This window comes from Atractosteus spatula, chromosome 14 (assembly GCF_055471065.1).
Source record: "Atractosteus spatula isolate fAtrSpa1 chromosome 14, fAtrSpa1.hap1, whole genome shotgun sequence".
In the NCBI taxonomy this organism is placed as follows: domain Eukaryota; kingdom Metazoa; phylum Chordata; class Actinopteri; order Semionotiformes; family Lepisosteidae; genus Atractosteus; species Atractosteus spatula.
In genome coordinates, this window is record NC_142719.1 from 7,750,846 (window position 1) to 7,771,047 (window position 20,202).

At 43.9% G+C, this 20,202-nt stretch overlaps 2 protein-coding genes across 3 annotated transcripts; both read left to right on the top strand.

Moving 5' to 3' along the window:
- Positions 1-137: 137 nt before the first annotated feature.
- paqr7a (progestin and adipoQ receptor family member VII, a) lies at positions 138-9,067 on the top strand. Of its 2 annotated transcripts, none has more exons than XM_088932716.1 (2): positions 138-278; positions 5,327-9,067. In XM_088932716.1, the coding sequence occupies exon 2, from the start codon at positions 5,388-5,390 to the stop codon at positions 6,435-6,437; it is 1,050 nt and encodes a 349-aa protein (XP_088788842.1). In that variant the 5' UTR covers positions 138-278; positions 5,327-5,387; the 3' UTR covers positions 6,438-9,067. The 2 variants fall into 2 exon arrangements, with proteins under 2 accessions (XP_088788842.1, XP_088788843.1); XM_088932717.1 differs by having other exon boundaries at positions 5,330-9,061.
- Positions 9,068-10,493: 1,426 nt separating this feature from the next.
- On the top strand, positions 10,494-15,371 carry LOC148820525 (uncharacterized). Its single transcript, XM_088932714.1, has 5 exons — positions 10,494-10,546; positions 11,413-11,553; positions 11,944-12,001; positions 12,998-13,079; positions 13,924-15,371. Exons 2-5 carry the CDS (start codon positions 11,438-11,440, stop codon positions 14,307-14,309), a joined length of 642 nt encoding a protein of 213 aa, XP_088788840.1. The 5' UTR covers positions 10,494-10,546; positions 11,413-11,437; the 3' UTR covers positions 14,310-15,371.
- The last annotated feature ends 4,831 nt before the right edge of the window (positions 15,372-20,202 follow it).

Consider the following 20,202-nt stretch of genomic DNA (forward strand, 5'->3'; position numbering starts at 1 on the left):
TACATTTCCATTTTTGTTAATTTTTGTTGACCGCCTACTTATTCCGAGGCTATTGGCTCCCCCGCACTGACACCCAGGTGTCTGCTCAGGTCTCCAATACTCCCAGTGGCTGCGGCGCCGGTCAGCCCGCCTTCAGAAGGCGTGACTGCGGCCGAGCCGTGGTTCACCGAGAGCTCTCGCAGTTGGGAGGGACAGACGTGCGAGCTGTGTGTGCACCTCGTCTCTGCGCTGGATAGAAGCCGAGGTACAGCTGATGAACCTCTGGGACGCTGAAGCAGGTGACGACTTCATTTCGCGGCGGTTCCCTCCAGTCGCGATACTTTTCGTTAGGATGTTGTTAGGAGTAACAACCCGGACGACGCGTTGGTTACATAACGCTTGTCGGTTGCGAAAAGTAACTGCGTGGTGAACGCATAAAGTGGAGTGAAGAAGCCGAATGATCACGTATTTCGGTCTGGTTATATCCGTTAATCCGCAATAAAACACTCCCTTGCTCTTAAAAACGTTTTTTTTTTATTTTTAAGATCAAAGTGGGATTTCTTAAGCGTTCAGTGCATACGTGCAGACTTATTTATAACGCATTCTTTTCGGTTGAGTTGATTAAAGTTTCCCTCTAGAGAAATACAAAGCTGAAAAAATAATGTTCGGAGAAGGACGATATTAAGCACGGGGGACAAGTGAAAACATTGTCTGCGCGACGTTCTTAAGAAGGCGGAATTTTATTTTTGTAAATCAACAGTTCATGTCAAAGTCAAATTGCCAAGACCTTCCTGTTGTCTTCGAGCTGGTGAGATAAGATGCGGTTCAAACTTCGTGTGTATAGGTTTGACTTGCACGGCACACAGTGGGTTATGAAAATAGATGAATACAGTCAAATCCCTTTTCTGTCAAACACTGAATATATATGATGAGATGTATAACTATATTTATAGGACATAAACCTTTTGTAAATATTTCCTTAAAAGTGGGTTTTTTAAAGACAATTGTCACTGTACACCTCTATACTACTGTAGGCTTGTAGAAAGTCAGATCCCATGGGCCTTTTGTGTTAGCTTGACCACTGATGACCAGTCGTTTTGAACACCTGGCCTCAGGACCCCACCTTCAGTGTACCCCCATACTGTACTCCCCGTCACAGACTTCTACAGCTGCTGCCTGGAAGAGAACATTTTACTTGGAGAAAGAACAGTATAAACAGTCTGAAATCTCGAACCGCAAAAGGCACTTTTAGATAAACAGGAAAAAACAACCATGTGCTCAGAACTGCACTGCTGACCGCGTTTTTACCGGGCAGGCGGCCCTAATCTGAAGTGCACTTGTTAAAATAATGAAGCTTCATTTACAAGGGGGTCGCAGGCCTTAGGGATGAGGGACTACACGAGAGGGACCAGACTTTCAACACCTACGGAAACAAAAACCACAGGAACAGTGAATCCTAGAAGGACTGGATTTCAGTGTGACTTCGTGAAACTGTGGCACTAGCTGTTTGTTGTCATCGTCACGTTCGTACACCGTACCTGTTTACACACAGGCATGCTGGACGTCTTTGGAGAATAAAAATTAAATCTGTGGGAGTGTGGAACATGCTAAACAGCCGAAACCCTGGTTTACTTTCTAAAAACGGCAGGGCTAAATGGTGCTGTGTGGCCTTCTCTCGTTTTTAACCCTTCTAACAAATGTCTGTTCAAAGCGGAGTCTGGTTGTTTGATAATTCACTGTCCTACTGCAGACACAGATACAGTATGCGTCTTTGACTGCAGAGATGAGTCAGGTTCAGTTTCCCTGTTGGTTTTCTAAGCCTTACACTATATCAAGACTGGCTTTGCTCCCTTTCCGCCTACAGGTGCTTTGCTTTGCTTCGCTGTCTTTGTCTTCTGTGCTGGGTGGTGTTCATTTTGTGCTCTCCAGAGCTGGAAACAAAACCCGCTTTTGGCCTATTCCAGCTCAACAGTGCAGCAAGTTATCTGAAAACATTTGTGTAGGCAAATGCTTTTCAAAAGCACAAGTGTTTTTATTTCCAGCACTTCAAAGAACGAACTAAAAAGCCCACTTTGTAAGCGATCAAACGATCTTGAAAATGAAAGGATGTTATTGTTTAAACAATTACCTTTACATTTAGTTGTATTAAGAAGGGTTTAATATCAAATGGATCATTATTGAATTTTAATAAGGCATCTACTGTATAAATACTCAATGGTGTATTTCCTAACCCTGTCCTTAATGTTACCTCTTATCTACAATCTATGAATGTAGAGTAGAAAGTAGAGCTTCAGCTGATGCTAAAGACTAATTGAATAACTATCAAACCTGCCCTTATGCAAATTAATCTAAAATGTGACCAAAGTGTTTATTATTCATTGTATGAATACATTATAAATACTTAAAGGTATTATTACTTTTGGGCCTGCAGCACCCACAGCAATTTGATTTTCTAGGTTCTTCTAAAAACATTGCACTGGCTTATCTTGTTTTTCCAGACAGACAGAAAAAATGTTGACATGGAGAAAAGACCAGATGTTCCCTTCCCCTCACTGATCACGTACTCTGTTGATTACATCTAATGTTTTTGCACCGAATCGTACATGTACTAACTTCGCATCTTTTAGAATTAATTTCAGCCTTTGTAGAGCGGCAGTTGGGCACAACACTAATTGATAACGACGGTAAAAGAGGTTGTGGTTCCTAAAAAAAAACAGCTTATTGTGAAATGGGTTAATATGTTCTTTTTAATGCATCTGATTTTTTTTTTTGTGGTTAGTGAATTTTTGTTACTGCATTTGAAGTTGCTTTTAGAAGCTTGGACTTCAGAGTCAGTCCAGGTAGCAGATACCAACTGCATTCTGATTTCTGCTCTGTATAGGTGTGAATGTGCTCACCGCAGACACTGCTTTGTCTCACAGTGAGCTGACGTAAAGCAGCCTTGTATGTTTGCTTGATGAAGCTCCAGAAAATGACTCTGTTATCAGAAAACCACTCAATGTACAATCTGAACATCGGGGCTGTTTGTTACTGAAGGAAATAGCCGTTGCTCTGTCTGCATGATTTAATAATTGTGTTGGATTCCTCCACCTGCAGAACCATGTTCTAATGAATCACACTGACATGTAAGATAAGATAAGATCACTTTATTACCCATATACAATTTCTTGTATTAGGAATTCATCTTTTTGCATGCCCCAGCCTGCTCTCCATGAGACACAGACACACAGACAGGGAGAGAAGCTTGGGGTCAGCGCGCAGAGTCAGCCATTGTACAGTGCTCCTGGAGCAGTTGGGGTTAAGGGCCTTGGCCAGGGGCCTAACAGAGTAGGATTCCTCTGCCGGCCGCTGGATTTGAACCGGCAACCTTCCAGCCACAGGCACAGATCCTTAGCCACAGAGCCAGTGCTCCCTATCCCTGAATTTTATTTTTTTGAGAAAGGTCCTGGGACATTATCTGAGGTGCAAAACAATCTAAAATATTGGGGAAGTTTCATTTTTCAGTTTCAGTGATAGGAAGGGGAGAGATTTGTCAAAATGAAATGCAGCGTTATTGAAAATAAAATATTTAAATAATAAATAAAACTTTTTTAAATGATAAGTAATTCTGATCGTTATTGTTACATATAAAAAAGTTAAAATTAGTGTTAACGCCTTGTATCCTAACAGTGTAAGAAAGATTAGCAAGGCTAGGCCTGGTCAGTACTGGGATGGGAGACCTCCAAGAAAATTCCGGATGCTGCTGTCAGTGGTGTTTGTGGGCCAGTAGGTGGCGCTCTTCCCTCTCAAACAGAATTTCCTGACCGAAGCTCCAGTATGGTGATGGGGGACATGATGCTGCAGAAAATGAGACATTAGAATGAGCGTTGAGTACACCATCATTAAAGGACCTGCAAATGCTTTAATGTTTCCTTGTTGTACATTCTGTACTTTCTGCACATCCCATTTCATTTCATCAGCGAAGCGATTTCTTGCTCCAGTTTCCTGTGCAGTGGGGCTGTTGATGTAGAATGACCGCTGTGCGTCTCCCAGGTGGGGGCTGTTCTTCAGATGCAGATGAAGGGGGTCCTGTTCAATGTGTAAAGTGCGTCCTTTGGGATCAGATGAATGCAAGGTATTATCACAGATCCACAAAAAGCCCAGTCAGAGTGAATTAACTAGGTAAGAGTGCTGGTTTTCCAAACCACTGGACTTGAGGAGTTTCTCACTACTGGTGAGCCCTGGAGGAACTGGGTGGAAACTCACATTCGCATTTTGACAGCAGGGTCAGCAGAAGAGTTTCATAGCTACAGTACATGTGTAAACTCTGTTTAGGGCCAGCAGTGTGTTGTCTTTAGAGGGTTAAAAAAACATTTTAAATTGAGATGTCTGGCAGGCTAATTAAATAAAAGACTGAGATTACCACTGGGCTCTGTGCTCCCGAATCCCACAGCAGAAAACAAATTTCCCAGAGGGGGAAGCATAAGGTGACAGAGTGAAGGAGGGTCTGGTCTGATTTTGTCGCGCTGGCGGAGGAAATGAGACTGTGCTCTCTGTTGGCTCGTCTGGTTTGATAAATGTTCCAGTGAGGTGGCAGAGTGAGTTGATGGGCTGTGTATGACTAAAGATAATACAGTAGAGATAATTCAGGCAGCTGTATCGCATTTCCTGGCCATGTCAGTCTACGACATGCAAGGATGTGTGTGTTTTCTCACACTCCTTCAGCCACTTGATTGTCTTTTAAAAAAAATATTGATCCATTTTACATTTTTAGTGGAGGGCACAGTGAGTAGTGTTAGGTGGTTGGACTCCAAGCCAGGGTGTTATGGGTTTGAAGGCTAGGCAGGATGTGTGAAGGCCTTCATTCTGATTGCTGCCATACGGGCTCTGTGGTATGCAGTAACTGGGTACAGAAGCTCCATGTGGTCATCGTTTCCCACTAAATCCATCTGCTTAAATAAACGATAAAAACGCTGTATTTCTTTGTATTAACTTATGCATTGTTCTTATAAGAATCAATTTCATTCAGTTTTTGAAAATCAGCGCTGCTTTGAATGGTCAGTTGGTGCTCCAAACATCTGTCTCCAAAAATATTTTTGGAGGCTGTGGTCTTAATTTCGCAGAATTCCTTGAAATCCAACACGGTTCCTCTTCAGTTACTACTGAAAAGGCTGAAGAATGATAAGTTAATCTCCCATGTGCTTACTCTGTTTCTAGCTGGCTGGATCCTTCATCGAGGAAGGGTTCTTCTGTGGGATCAAAGCCCAGGGAGACTTTAAGCCAACTTCTAGTCATTTTATGCTTTTTTGGGGGGGTGTTTGTCAATACAATGCAAAATGTCAATACAGGTGTTTCTTCTGCTTCCCAGCAGGCTCTGGGTGAAAACTGCAGAGACACTGGCAGCATAAACAGCGATTGCTACCACTGTCATGGAGAAGATTGGCCGGCTGTTCATCAACCTCCAGCAAGTCCAGCAGGTCCCTCAGATGCTGAAGGAGGCCGCGCCCTCCCTACCCTGCACCCTGAGGGAGGGTGAGGTGCCCTACTACCTCCGGGAGCGCTACATCCACACCGGCTACCGCCAGATGCACCAGGGTTGGCGCTACTACTTCCTGTCCCTCTTCCAGCGCCACAATGAGACGGTCAACGTGTGGAGCCACCTCCTGTCCACCCTGGTGGTCCTGATGAAGCTGTCCCAGCTGGCGGAGACGGTGGATTTTGTGGGGGACGTCCATGCCTGGCCCCTCCTCATTCTCCTCCTGTCCTCTTTGGCCTACATGATGTGCAGCACCCTTGCCCACCTCCTCTCTGCCAAGTCAGAGTTCTGCCACTACGCCTTCTTTTTCCTGGACTACGTGGGGGTGGCGCTGTACCAGTATGGCAGCGCCTTGGTTCATTTTTACTATGCCATCGAGGGCAGCTGGCACTCTCTCCTTCAAGGTATGTTCATGCCCTGTGCTGCCTTCTTATCTTGGTTCTCCTGCCTGGCCTGCTGTTACAGCAAGTACTGGAGCCACAACCTGCCATACTGGCACCGCAAGGTGGTTCAGGTGGTGCCCTCTGGCCTGGCCTATGCCTGGGACATCAGCCCCGTGGTGCACCGGATCTTCTCGTGCCACCCCTGCTCCCAGGATCCCGCGGTGTTTTTCCACTGCGGCCAGGTGGCCTTCTTCCTGTCCAGCGCCTTCTTCTTCACCCAGCCTCTACCTCAGAAGTGGTTCCCGGGGAGGTGTGACGTCCTGGGACAGGGCCACCAGCTTTTCCACGTGCTGCTGGCCCTCTGCACCCTCAGCCAGATCGAGGCCTCCCACCTGGACTACCTGGGCAGACGGCCGCTGTACCAGCGTCTCCATGGTGACGCGGCCGCCCTCCTCTTTTCCCTCCTGTTTGTCTTCACTGGAGCCGTCAGTGCCCTGACCGCTGTTGTCATGAGTGGGAAAGTCCGCTGCTCCCTTGACCACAGAGACAAATCGAAGTGAAGACACTGCTGATCTTGGTGTTAATGCCCTAGCTTGTGGTTTAAGGATGTACTATAAATGCTGCCTATTGCTCTTGTACTTTTTCACTGCTAACATCTTATTATTGCTGAAGACGTGCTCTACAGTATCACTCAGACTGTGAAGACTAATTGTTTGAGGTATGCGAGTACTGTTTTGAAGTCTCTACAGTTCTCGAAGTGCCTTCCTACCTGCCACAAAAATGCAGAGCTTCTCTTCTAGTACAGTACCTGTTGAAAATGAAGGTCTATTTCTGTAAGGGTCACTTGTGTCTATATTTTGTGTTTTTAGCTGTGAAAAATACAGTAGTTGGAGGCCCTGTTACATATACTGATCCACTGCAAGGGCATTATTTTCACAGCTTGGATCAAATCTGTTGTTCAAATGTTCCCAATTTTTTTTTTTTGGTCACAGACATTGGTGGAATATGAATGTGTTAAATTCCCAGATAGGCTATGGCTCCCCCTCACCCCTGTATTGGATGAAGCAGTTAGAAAGGAGATGGATGGATGCAATGCTGTTTTTTCATGTTTGGTTTTCTACATTGACCCAAAAAAGATTCGATTTTTAATTTTACCAGGGCCTGGTTAAATATGCATAGTGCGCATTAAATGCGGATAGATTTAAAATAAGACAGAATGTGCATCCTTGCTTGCATTTTACACGCATGTCGAAATGCAATTGTAAGCAAAGCAGAGGACAACATCAGTATTCTTTATTTATGCTGGTTTGTTGTCAGAGCTGAGGTTAATAAATTAAAATGAGACCACAGGACTCTATATCACTGAAATATGTTACACAGCTTTCTTCAGAGGGAGCTGGGGTGGAATTTGCACAAGGTAATCCAATCAACAATAAGGTACATGTTAATAGTTCTGTTAAAGAAGATGCTCATGGAGTCTTGTTAGTAGCCATGAGCACCAAAATCCACAGATTTTAAGAATCATGAATGTTTCACTTCCAGTAGCCTTTTCCCCAGCTGTACTGTAACACTGACTGCTTATTTTGCGAATGTCTTTGGCCTGTTTGATGGGTACAGTCGGGTCTTGCCAAATTTGTTGCATCCCTGAACTCTGTGGATTTCTGCTTTGCTTTTTGTCTTGTTTTTTTTTTTTTGTGCTCCGTGCTGTCTGTCACCAGCCAGCGTAGGCAGCAGTGCTGATTGGCTGGGGCACAGAGATCACCATGGGGACTGCTCACGAGGCAGCAGTCCTGCCCAGCTCCTGTGATGAATGTACTGTGCTAGAACAGGCAAGAGGATGATCTGCATAGTGTATTCGTTCAGAGGTTTCTTTCCTTTATTCTGTCCTCTTTGGTGAGTTTGTGTTCATTTTAAAAAAGAAAAAAAGACAATATACAGAAAATATCAAGGCAGTTGCAGGTAGTATTCAGTGATTGTAAAAAGGGGAAATCTTAGGCCATACACACCTATTAATCAAGCCACATATTGAGCTGATAAAAGCCTGTTGCTGTGCTATAAATGAGAGCTAATTCCCCTTGTTGAGATCAGGATGTACAGGTATGTATTAATGAGCTACCATGCATCAGGCTTCCCACTGAGCTTAGGCCTGAAACTAAAACAGACATAATTTCATTTTTCACCATTAGCCCATAACACACGTAAGCACATAGGAGCACTTTGAATAATAACCTGGGATGCATTCAGGAAACGCCTAAATCCATCATTATGCTGCAAGACAGAAGCTGGCGTTGTTGAACATTGGTGACCGAGTGCTCTAAGGATGTTGGTAAAAATATAGTTATTAAATCTAATTGTTTATGGAGGGTTGCCCAGGTGGGAGAGTCACCTGGTGCATGCTTCAGTGGGACGGTCTAGGGAAAATGACAAAGTAAATCTCCTAAGAGATCTTGGATTCTGGTCCGGGTTGTGGCATATGCTGATTCTCCCAGGGAGATCCGCAGAGCAGGCTGAATACCGCTGGGGTTAGGCGGGATCGAGACGGTGAGAATTGTGCCTGTCCCGCTGTCCAGGGCGTCAGTTCTGCTGTTGGTGCATCAAGCTTAGTGCCTGCACGTACGAAAGCATGCGTGTGTGCGTCCTCTTCATCTTCAGTGAGCTGAGCTCGGTGAGGAATGGCAGTTCCAAACTGAGGTGCAGTACTGTTAATTTGACCTTGTAAAAGAAAATATATCGCACAGAAAAAATACTATCTCTAAATTTTTTTTTAGATGTGGCATGTAAGATAATTCTGCAGCATGATTCACATCTGTGTTATGAATTACTGTAAGTCATAGTTTGCCACTGTAAGATAAATGCTCTTGCCTAACATTTCTGTGGCACAAAGTCTCATTTCAAGTGATTCTTAATGCATACACGTGGCAACAAAACAACAGTAACTTACAATCTCACTTGTTGTTTAAGAGCTGCACAGAAGAGATTAATGCAGGGCTGTCCCATCCTGATGGGCTGGTGGTTTTGCAGAGCTGGGCAAGACATGGATAATGTCATCATTTTCTTTTACTTATCCTAGTAGGTTTTCTTTTGCTCTGAGTTATAAAAATGTATGTGCACCTTTTTAGTGCCGCTGTACATAGTGAATATCATGCCTATTTATCACTTTTGTTTTGTAATAAATTGTAAAAAAAAATCAGCCACTGTGGTGATTTATATTTGAAGGCATTATTAGCATTTTCCTCTTCTTATCACTTGTTTGTTGTTAATGGTCGCCCTCTGGTGGCCAGATGTTGCATGTGCATTGATCCCAGTACACCTATTGTGATACTAATGAAATCATTTCCTGTTGCTGTCCATCACAGTGTACGTTCTATAAATGGAGAGTTTTGTTAAATCACGGAAGCTAGATAGTAAAATCTTCTCCTCTCGATTGTAACCGTTCTTATGTAACTCTGACGCTGTAGATTTGACCACTGACATGTGTAAAGTCTGAACACCAGATGCATTGTGTCTGCAGGCCTAATATTCTAGTGTTAAACTACAGTTATGCTCCAATGATACTTCCAACCTAGAAGAAACCACTTCTAGGTTTCTTAAATTCATTCATGCAAGTGGTAATTGAGTTTTCCTACTGACTTTGCTAAAGTATGGTGTGACAATAAATGCATATGTTTTTAATACTGTATTCCTTAACAACCTACCGACAAAACTACTCTTCTACTACTCTACACCAGGGCTACAATGGCTCCCTCTGCCATGTCTTTGGTCCATTTGTCCTCATTATGCAGCACCCATATGGTGTTGGTTACTCGTTGTGATGTCAGTATCTCCGGGCCTGCCTGACTCACACTCCCAGTGCTGAACTCCAGAAGACCTCCGATTCGGTGCAGATAAAAAAGACCTTTAGCTGCAGTAGCTGATTGGAGCCAGTTATTGAGGAAGGACTCTTCTTCGGTCATCCAACTGAGTAGGAACTTCCATCAGAAGTTCCCCTTTTTTTAATTTGACAAATACCTATTTCAAGTAGGCAGCTGCGTCAGCATGCATAGGCTGCAAAGGAACAGGTTGGTCAAAGGATGTTGAAATCACCTCTACATTTCAGACTTCTTGCACTGAAAGCCTCTGATACAGGCCCATACAAATGGATGTGTTAAGAATATCCTCATAGTAAGGTTATACATAGTCCGTACGTGGCTAAAGAAGGTTTCTGTTAGATCTATAGCAATACTGACCTAAAATGTGAAAGATATAACCATGTGCTAGCAGAGGATGATGGGCATCATACTGTCTTTTTAATAGCCTCTGGTGCAAAGATGGTCATCAAGATCCTACACTTTTTCAGAAACCATAACTATTTTTATTTCCTAAAATCAAACACCATTGGTAAATTTAGAACGCATAGCAGCAGCTTGAAAAAAACAGAACTTCAAAAACAGAGTGTGAACCAACTAGGATCCAGAGCAATGAGGAAGCTACTGTGTCTAATAACCTCCTCTGATGTGGGACATTAAATCATAGAAGTAAATAGGAGAAGAGCAGAGCAGGTAGTGTGCAATTTCCTCAAAATCACTTCTCTTCCTGGTCTCTGTGGTGTGTCTGCCATTCACTGTACAGGCTTGAGGGAACATAACTTTGAGACTTGGCTGGGAGAGTGCTTTAGAACTCAATACGCTGGGTAAGTCAAACTGAGCTAAACTTCATATACCTCACCTCTTTTACAGATTTCTTCGGTCAACAGCAATCACCCAGAGAATACTGAAACACTCCTGAGGCTGGAAAATATTTTGATGGGAAATTCAATTTTAGATGATAGCCAAATAAGATGATTAAATCTGCTGTTTCTGCTGTTGAATCTTTGTGTTTAGCTCTGACTGTCTTTACATCTCCTTTATAAAAGGGACAAATCTATCTTTTGTTGTTGTGTAACAATTATTTTGAAAATGATGGAAATCACTGCTTTCTCCTTAAACCAGGATAACTCGTATACTATGATAGAAAAACGTAATGTGATTGCTGGATATCCACACTGATACATCCAGCAATATCCACACACCTGAAGAAGGCTCTGCAGCCGAAATGTTGTGCCTCTTTACTTTTCCTTTCAGCTGGAATAAACCTTTACCTGTTCCTTTGCAGCCTACGCAAGCAGATGCAGCTGCCTACTTGAACTTCTATTGTAACTTCTATTTTCTTTCAAAAGGAAAATCAGTTGGAACTACTTAACCTTTATTTTGATTAGTCAAAATGTCGCTTGACTAATCAGGCAGTATGTTCCATTAGTTTTCATATCAGAGCAGCATGCCAGGTGTACAGGTGTCCTCTCACCTGAGCCTTCGTATCTGTGGAAGCACAGGGAGGCCAGTGTGGATTGAAGTGCCATAGAAAAGCTTCAGGAAGTTGGTGTTTCATGGGCTGCCAGATAGGACAACACCCCCAAACCTTTTCCAGTACCAAAAGAGTTTCCTCAAACTGCGCTGCGAACGCAGGAGGCCTGTGTTTGATTGCGGTCCGCAGTTAGAGCAGTTTTATACTCATCCACAGACGGGAGACAGGAGACGCGCGGGACATGGCCCTGGAGACGCTCTTCCTGACCTCGTCCCTGCCGTGGAGTGCTGGCATCCTCGGCGTTTCCTGCGTCTTCCTTGTCCTGCTGCTCCTGCTGTGCAGCCACTGTGGAAAGAGGTAAGGGGTGCGTTGGCGGGCCTGGGCCTCAGCTGACAGAAGCCGGCCTCCTCAGTTGAGGCAGCTGGGTCCTGCCCTCGGTTCAAAGGGGATGCCGCACCGGTAAACACAGGCTGGTCTGCATGTGGGACTGCTGGTGTTACAAGGACTCTCTTGCTGTTGCATAGATTTCTGTGAATGTCCCTCTGATCTAACAGATCTTTGCACTCCAGTCTCATTGCTCTGAAGACCACTCATATGAACTCCATGAAAACAACACAATGTTACTTTGCTCAACACTGCTGTTCTGCGCTACTGTAATATACTGTCCTGTAATGGAATTCTTTCTTTTAAGAAGTTAAAATGCTTGGAGATAATGCAGGCTAAATTCAATAACATCTCTTTTTTCAGGAAGCCTAAATCACCCACTGACTCAAAGACCAGCGGGGTAGCAGATCTCTCCTCAGTAGTAAGTCAACTACACATTCCAAGTATCCTGGAAAAGCTGTATGTCCAGATGTGTTCAGCTAGCATGTCTCACTTCATGGTTACAAACTGAAACATTCCAGTACCGTTCCAGACAAGTCAGCTTTCCATCTATCGCCACAGCTCAGGGATGGCAACTGCAGACGTCCCGGTTCTACTCAGTGTGTTACCTCCTGCGCAAAATGATGCAACATCGTTTTAATCTACAGGTTTGATGAATATAGGCTTTTAAAGACATCTTTGTCGCAAATGCCCCCTGTCTTTACTGAGGCCCTGGGCAGAAAAAGCAGTGTGCTGTTAAAAACCGATAATGGCATCTGGGCTTAAGTGGACTCAAAAATCTCATTTAAACAATATGGGGAGCAAATAAAAAATAAACCATATATAATGAAGTATATAATTTCATTATATTGCCATTATATAATTATTATATTGCCATTATATATGTCATTATATAATTTCATTATATATAATATAATGAAATAAACAATGATATATTGTATATTTCATTTCAGGATATAAACTGAAAAGTACAGAATTCACATTAAGCAAAGCTATATGTTGGCTACTTGTGAAGGCTAGATTGTGGTGGGTTACGTTATGTGCAAAACATATGCAGGTTGGGACTATAAGCATTGAAATGCGCTTCAAGAACTCAGAGAGTCGAAGGTCTGAGAAATGAAGTGAAGCTTGAGTGAAAGTCATCACTGTCGTCTACTGGAAGGACTATACTGAGCAAACAAATGCATGCTTGTACATGGGCAGTGACGCGCACTGTCAGTACTGACCAGCTAACTGATCATTGTAGGATACAGGTGCAGTGAAATTAAGTGCATGTGAGCGTTACATAGTGGGCGTTTATTGCCGCGTTTAGTGTTAAACGACGCTGCTCCTCCCACCTGTGCGGCCCGTGAAGAGGAAGCTGTCTGCCCCTCTCTAGGTTTCATCACCCTGTCTTTCCATGCTGTTCCTGTTCCAGCCACCGGAAACAGCGGAGCAGCAGGAGTCCGCGCAGACTGCCTCCGAACCCCAGCGGCAGGACGCAGGGGAGTCACGGAAAGGTCGGTGCCGTTTCGTGTTGTCGCTCCGCTGCAGAGCGACTGCGTTCGGTGCTCAAGTGCCACTGTGTTAGTAACAGGCTGACACTGGGGAACAGGGTACCCCAGCCCCGGTGAACTCAGAAACTGCTCTGATCTCCTCTTCATCCAAATATTTAAATTCACATTTTACACGGAGTCACTTCAGAGAAAAGGAAAAATACACATTTGCATATGAATTGTGAGAACAATGGGCTAGGTGTGATTATCTGAATCAAGTATGATTACAAGCAGCGCTGTGGCGCAGTGGTTAGCATTACTGACTCCCAGCGTGGGGGACCTGGCCTCAAGTCCAGACTCCACTTTGTGTGCAGTTTGCATACATGGGTTTCCTCTGGGTGCTCTGGTTTCCTTCCACAGTCCAAAGACATGCCGGAAGGTTAATTGGCTTCTGGAAAATTGGTGTGTGTGTGTGTGTGTGTGTCAGTCAGGATACATCCAGGATGTATCCTGCCTTGCTGGGATAAGTCCCGGCTGAGATTAAATTGGAAAATTCTCCAAAGTAACCAAACACCTAAAAAGAGCATGAGCCAGCTATTTACACCCCCAACCACCTGATGAACTATACATTGCAAAACCACAAAGCATCCTTAACGTATTGAAGATCTTAAAAACACACGAGTAAAGTGGCTAGGAGGAGAATATTTTGGAGCCACATGTCACTACTCTATGCACAGTCATTGAAAGAGTGCAAAACTGAGATTTAGAAATCCTGCACTGCGGATTAGTAGGCACAGATGACAATGCTGCGGTAACAGGCGACACGGACAGCGTGGCGCTCAGACTGTTTTTTTTGCGCGGTTTGCAGGGAATGAACAGGGCACACCGGTGACTAAGGAAACGAGGCAGCTGCCCGACGTGCCCACGAAGCGGTCTGTGAGGAGGCACAGCAGCTACCACAGCGCCAATGAGTACGAAGAGGTGGGTGAGGTCAGGAGCAAGTGGACCGCCGAATGCAGGGTGTCGCGGAGGCAAACGTCAGATTGCAACAACCTGTACGAGGAGATGAGATGCTACCCGGGCAACGCCACGGACGCCGAGCCCTCCTTCCCCGTCTACGCCCAGGTTCAGAAAGCTAAGCCAGCCGGCCCCGGTCAGGCCGAGCGAGACACGGGGGAGAAGAATACAGAGGCCCTCTATTCCACAGTGAGCAAAGTACGCGGGCGAGCTGTGCAGTCTGAATTATTTTTCTAGTACTGATCCTGGAGCTTGGATGGTGTCTGATTGCGCAAATGGTCAACAATGGATTCAATCAAAGACAAAGAAAAAATGGGGGGAAGAAGTCAAAACCGGCATTGAACTATGACACTAACTCTGACAACTATGTTTAAAAGATGCAAATATTTTCATTGTGATCAGTGTGAAAACAAACACAGCGTACATGTGCTAACTGTACATGTTTCCGAACACAGCTTTATGCGATTTTATCTTTCAAGTGTGTGCAAATCGTTTTGAAATGAAGGTCCCGAAATCAATGGGATGGTGTTTTCGTTCCTACCACTTTTACTGTTGTTGAATGTTTAACACATTTCCTAAACAAAATGCGAACGGTGGGCGCAAAGGGTCGCGCGTGGTAAAATCTAGGAGGCACTTTTTTTTTTACCATTGTGATATGTACAGTTTTTTTTTAAATTTAAACATAACTGTGGGGTACGTAGTAGCACTAAGGTTTTTTAATTATCTACGGTACTTCCTTTTGAAAACTGCTATCAACAGGTTGCCCCCTCCGGCGTGATTATTTGCGCGGTGAGTAAAGGAGTCATCCCGTGCAGCAGTTCAGGGAACGACTGTAGCCCTTTCCAGGGAACCAGAGTTATATATAGCAGCCTGTTGTCACTGCAGCTAGAATAAAAACTAGCCAAACATAGAATGGAAATATAAATATAATCAGGAAAAAAATAGTACAAAAATACCAAAGGGAGAAGTGGGACATGTGAAACCACACATGATTTTCACATACTGGTAACACTATAAATCTGGGGCTGCAGGTGACACTTTGAGGTGTTTTATAAGATCAGATCGCTTTATTAACCGTGCACAGTTTCTTGTATTGGGAATTTTCTTTTTCGCACCAGGCCCATCCTGATTGATCCTAGGCCTACCCAATCAGTCCAAAGTAATGTAAGATTTTTCCCTTGTTTGCCTTACATGATTTGATTTTTTAATGTTACGAATTGGATTTTGGAATTTTTTCATCGTATGTGATTTGCTATTGGCTCGCTGTATCTTTTGTGACCAATAAAAAAATTATGTAACAGTTGTGGGGCGGTGAATGCGTAGCCGTAGCCTGATTGGCTATTGCTGTCGTCAGACGCTCTTAGAGCTCTCTAGCGCTAGGCTTTTGGTTTGTTGGCCAACATGGCAAAACAAATGCATATATCTACATTTTTTCAAAAAGCCGCCTGTAGATGACCAGACCAGTCCCGAAACAAATAAGACACATGGGATGCTACAGGCATCTTGGGTTTTAAGGAGTACAGCCTGGCTTCCCGAATACAAGTGTTTCTGGAACGTTTGCTTGTAGCAGGTCGATACAAGCTCGATCTGTAGGAGTTGAGCACGCAGAGGTTCTAAAATTTCTCCTGCAAACACATTACAAGATTTGGAATGCATGAATAACATTAAGATAATATTGATGGATAGATGCGAGTGTGCATTTTACAGATAACTATTCAGATCGCCTCTAAACGCCCTGCAGTATTTTTACACGATATATGGACTTAATGTCGCGAGTGGCGCCATGACAGTGGTGGGCCAGTCGCAATGGGTATCGCGATGTGATCCCCACTCCTATCGTGACATGCTATCGGAGTCGTGACCGCGCTGTGGATGCCATGACGTTCTTTGTCTGCTATTCAGTTTTGACCTCATTGCGACTTCTCTTAAAATTATCAGTAATTGGAAACCAATGCAGGTGTTACTGCATATCCAGCGTGCTCATACAGCACACACAGTACACACGGAACCTCGGCACAAACGAATGAGGTGGATTTCATTGTGCTCTCTGCAGGGGGGGGGGGGGGGGGGGCAACTTCACGGAGCTCAAGGCAAACCCTGCATGGTCTTTTAAATACAATATTTCGGACGGATATTGAATCTTGCGTTTTACGTTGTGTTCATTGTGTTTTGCAATAAATTATTAACTTCGGAGTAACTCATAAAATACTGAATAGTCTAAAAGCAAGCATAAGAAATACTTAGAACTGTTACAAGCAGCAAGTGAAAATGAGCTCTTGCAGCGTTTCTTTAGCTGAAGACAAAGTCCTCATCTGAGAGACCTTTGCAAACTAGCTGTCATTTGAACGGGAATTTGCCGACTCTTTTCTCTTCTAACCATTGACACATGTAGACAATTTCCGCCTGGAATTTCCTCCCCCTTATACATTTGTTATATGTCTGCAGCAGAACATAGCAAGAGTCTGGTTTAGGTCTTAAATTGAAGGTAACCCCCTTGGCTGTGAGTGTGAACAGTCAAATTTCTTATATTTCTTAATGTGTCCACTCAGCAGACAAACATATGAAAATATAAACCCAAAAAAACAGCAAGCGAAAATGTTTTTTTTGGTCTTCAGAGGTCAGAATTTTCAATTCTAGGTCTTTCAGAATCCTGGGAATGATTTAAAACCCTCGTTCTAGGTGACTACTAGCTTGGATAAAAATCTGGGACAAATTGATCAATTAGAAAAAATTCTACATCATGTTTTGTGAAGACTGGACCTGGAATGAAATTTCACGCCTATAATAAAAAAAATATAAAAATATTGAAAATAATAAGAATAAAAACCATTGCAATTGCTATAAAAACCGTTAGACACTGCTAGAGAGCCTTTATCTGCTGTTATGCAATGAAAAAAAACCTCAGAGTTGCCTTCTGGTGTGAAAAAAAGGAGCACTGATGAGAAACTGATAAAAAACTGATTGATTACCCCTTCTGAGTCAATGATTGACACCTAAAAGGCAGGTGGAATGAGGCCTGAAGCCTCTAGAGGAAGTCTTACCCCCTAAGTGCTCTGAATGGCTGAAATGATAATAAATGACAGCGTATTTTGCCAATCAGATTGCCTTATTTCTCGCGGTCCTTTTTCAAACACTTACTACAAAGTCAATAACGTTCAATAGCCTCCAGGTCTGGAGATAAGATAGTCTTCTAGGTTATTTTGGATATATGTTATGCTTCAGAATAAGGTAAAAACATGGGATATATATATTTTTTGCTGGTTTTTGCTTTTGCGGTTTTGTTGGTAAAAATGTATGATTTTGACATGCTGTGCTGGCCGGGTGTTTTTATTGGGATTCTGCTAGTTCATTAATTTATTGGTTTATTGCACAATAGTGTTATATCTGTGGAAACAAACTTTATGGTTTTGTTGTGATGATATTGGAGAATACGTGCATGTGAGAAAATTTGTGGAGCGGTTTGAAAAAAAAACGTTGTTTATTTTAAGTTTATCTTAAAAAAAGTAAAGTCTGGGGAGACCAGCGTGGTCACCGGTGACCACGATACAGGCTAAATACATAAGGTTCCGCTAATTCTGCTGATTATACCGATCGAGGATTGCATTGTAAATTGGAGGGTGAGCACGAAGAGGTTCTAAAATTTCTCCTGTAAACACATTACAAGTTTTGGAATGCATGAATAGCATTAAGATAATATGGAAGGATAGATGCGAGTGTGCGTTTTCCAGATAACTATTCAGATCGCCTCTGAATGCCCTGCAGTATTTTTAAGTGAACGACGTTTACAGAGCTAAAATACATCCAAAGTCTGTATTTGCCGCTTTTATTGGCACACTATCTTGCAATTAAAGGTACGATGAATTGGCACTGTAATGCGACTGTAACAATTGAGTGTTAAGTCTTGTGGGAAGTCACGAATTTCCCAATTACTGTAGGTGTCTTTTGGCATCGAAAATAGAAACGTGTAGTATTTTCGGGGTCGGCGAGGACGGACACAGAGATTCCTACAGTCGTTGAATGAAACACGTGCTTTTATTTTTCGGCACAGGCAGCACAGCACCCCCGCGCCCCTGCGCTAGCAGAGAGAGTGAGCGAGCAGGTAGTTACACAGCGATAGGGTGGCAATTGGGTACAAGTATAAAAGGGGTGCGAAAGCAGGGAATTATTTACAAGAATGCGGCCGATCTCACCAAACTGTACGCCCGTTTTGCAGTGGGTCAGCTTTACTGCTCAGCGGCTTTCCTAGTACCCCAGCCGGGCGCTCTTCGGCCGCAGCGCCAGGCGAATGCGCTACAATAGTAATTTCGTGGGTTTCATACAAGTTTAGAAGCATCATGAAAGAATCAAGCAAGATCTTCAGAACTTAATATTTTAATACCTTTGCAGTTTTTATTCTCATGGCGCCTCACTCGATATTACCCTTGGGGCGATGCATTTACAAGCTGTGGTTGTAATGTATGTAAAATCACCGTGATTGTAAGATCTATGGTTTTTATTTTCTAAGGCACGTTTTCCTTTGCTTTCCTTACCATGACACGCTGTAGCAAAACGCGTAAATGTGGGATACCATCGCGCCAAGCCCTCCGCAGCATGTCATGATAGGGACCCCATGTATATCGCATGTATATCGAGGCAGTGTATATCACGACTGGCGCCTTGCTTCCATGCCACCCTGGTACCGCTGTCGCACCAAAGGTCTCATATCCGGACATGATATACCCAGACAGGACGTGTAGCGATATATGGACTTTGTGTCGCGACATGGGGTCAGCATATCCTGTCAGGGTATGTCCTATCGCAACATATGGACTCCATGTCAGGACGTGAGTCGGGACGCATATCGCGATATGCAGGCTCTATGTCGCGACATGGCGGCGGGGCACTTTTTTCGGGTATGTCATATCGCGATATGCGGGCTCTATGTCGTGACATGGGGGTGGGGCACTTTTGACCAGGTATGTTCTATCGCGATATGCAGGCTCTATGTCGCGACATGGCGGCAGGGCACTTTTTTCGGGTATGTCATATCGCGATATGCGGGCTCTATGTCGCGACATGGGGACGGGGCACTTTTGTCGGGGTATGTCATATCGCGATATGCAGGCTCTATGTCGCGACATGGGGGCGGGGCACTTTTGTCGGGGTATGTCATATCGCGATATGTGGCCTCTATGTCGCGACATTGGGGCGGGGCACTTTTGTCGGGTATGTCATATCGCTATATGAGGGCTCTATGTCGCGACATGGGGGCGGGGCACTTTTGTCGGGGTATGTCATATCGTGATATGCGGGCTCTATGTCGCGACATGGGGCGGGGCACATTTGTCGGGGTGTGTCATATCGCGATATGTGGGCTTCATGTCATGATATGGGGGTGGGGGTGTTTTGTCGAGGTATGTCATATCACGATATATGGACTTAATGTCGCGAGTGGCGCCATGACTGTGGAGCTCCAGTCGCAATGGGTATCGCGATGTGATCGTGATGCGCGCACTCCTATCGTGACATGCTATCGGAGTCATGACCGCGCTGTGGATGCCATGACGTTCTTTGTCTGCTATTCAGTTTTGACCTCATTGCGACTTCATTTAGAATTATCAGTAATTGGAAACCAATGCAGGTGTTACTGCATATCTAGCGTGCTCATACCGCACACACAGTACACACGGAACCTCGGCTGTGGCGCTTTACCCAATCAGAGTTTCGATTCTCACTTTTCACCCAATCGCGGCCGAACTGTTGGGGGGTTTAGCCAGTCAAGGGTCTGAGAGCTGTTCAAGCCAGCAGCGCCAGGTGGATCGGCTTGTTTACTGTAAATGAGAATCTTTTTTTAAAATGCTTTCCTTATTTGCACTATAACTACATCGGCTTATTTTGAACCGTCTTTATTGATTCACAATGTCCCGTACTCTTCGAAATAAATACATTTTTTATTTGCAATATAACCGTCTCCGCTGCTTTCTGTAACGAATACATGGTATTTGTTGAATTTTAATCGTTTAAGGTAGGGGAAACACCTTCTGCTTTGTGCTTCAAACATGAATAGACATGTAAAGTTTATTTTGATTCTATTATTATGCTCGTGCTTTTAAATTTTGTTTTTTATTGTTAAATTATATCGATCTTGAAA

Coding starts and splice junctions, on each gene's coding strand:
- paqr7a (XM_088932716.1), top strand. CDS start 5,388: ATGGAGAAGATTGGCCGGCTGTTCATCAACCTCCAGCAAGTCCAGCAG.
- LOC148820525 (XM_088932714.1), top strand. CDS start 11,438: ATGGCCCTGGAGACGCTCTTCCTGACCTCGTCCCTGCCGTGGAGTGCT. Junction 11,554..11,943: donor TGCAGCCACTGTGGAAAGAG/GTAAGGGGTGCG, acceptor CTCTTTTTTCAG/GAAGCCTAAATCACCCACTG. Junction 12,002..12,997: donor TAGCAGATCTCTCCTCAGTA/GTAAGTCAACTA, acceptor TTCCTGTTCCAG/CCACCGGAAACAGCGGAGCA.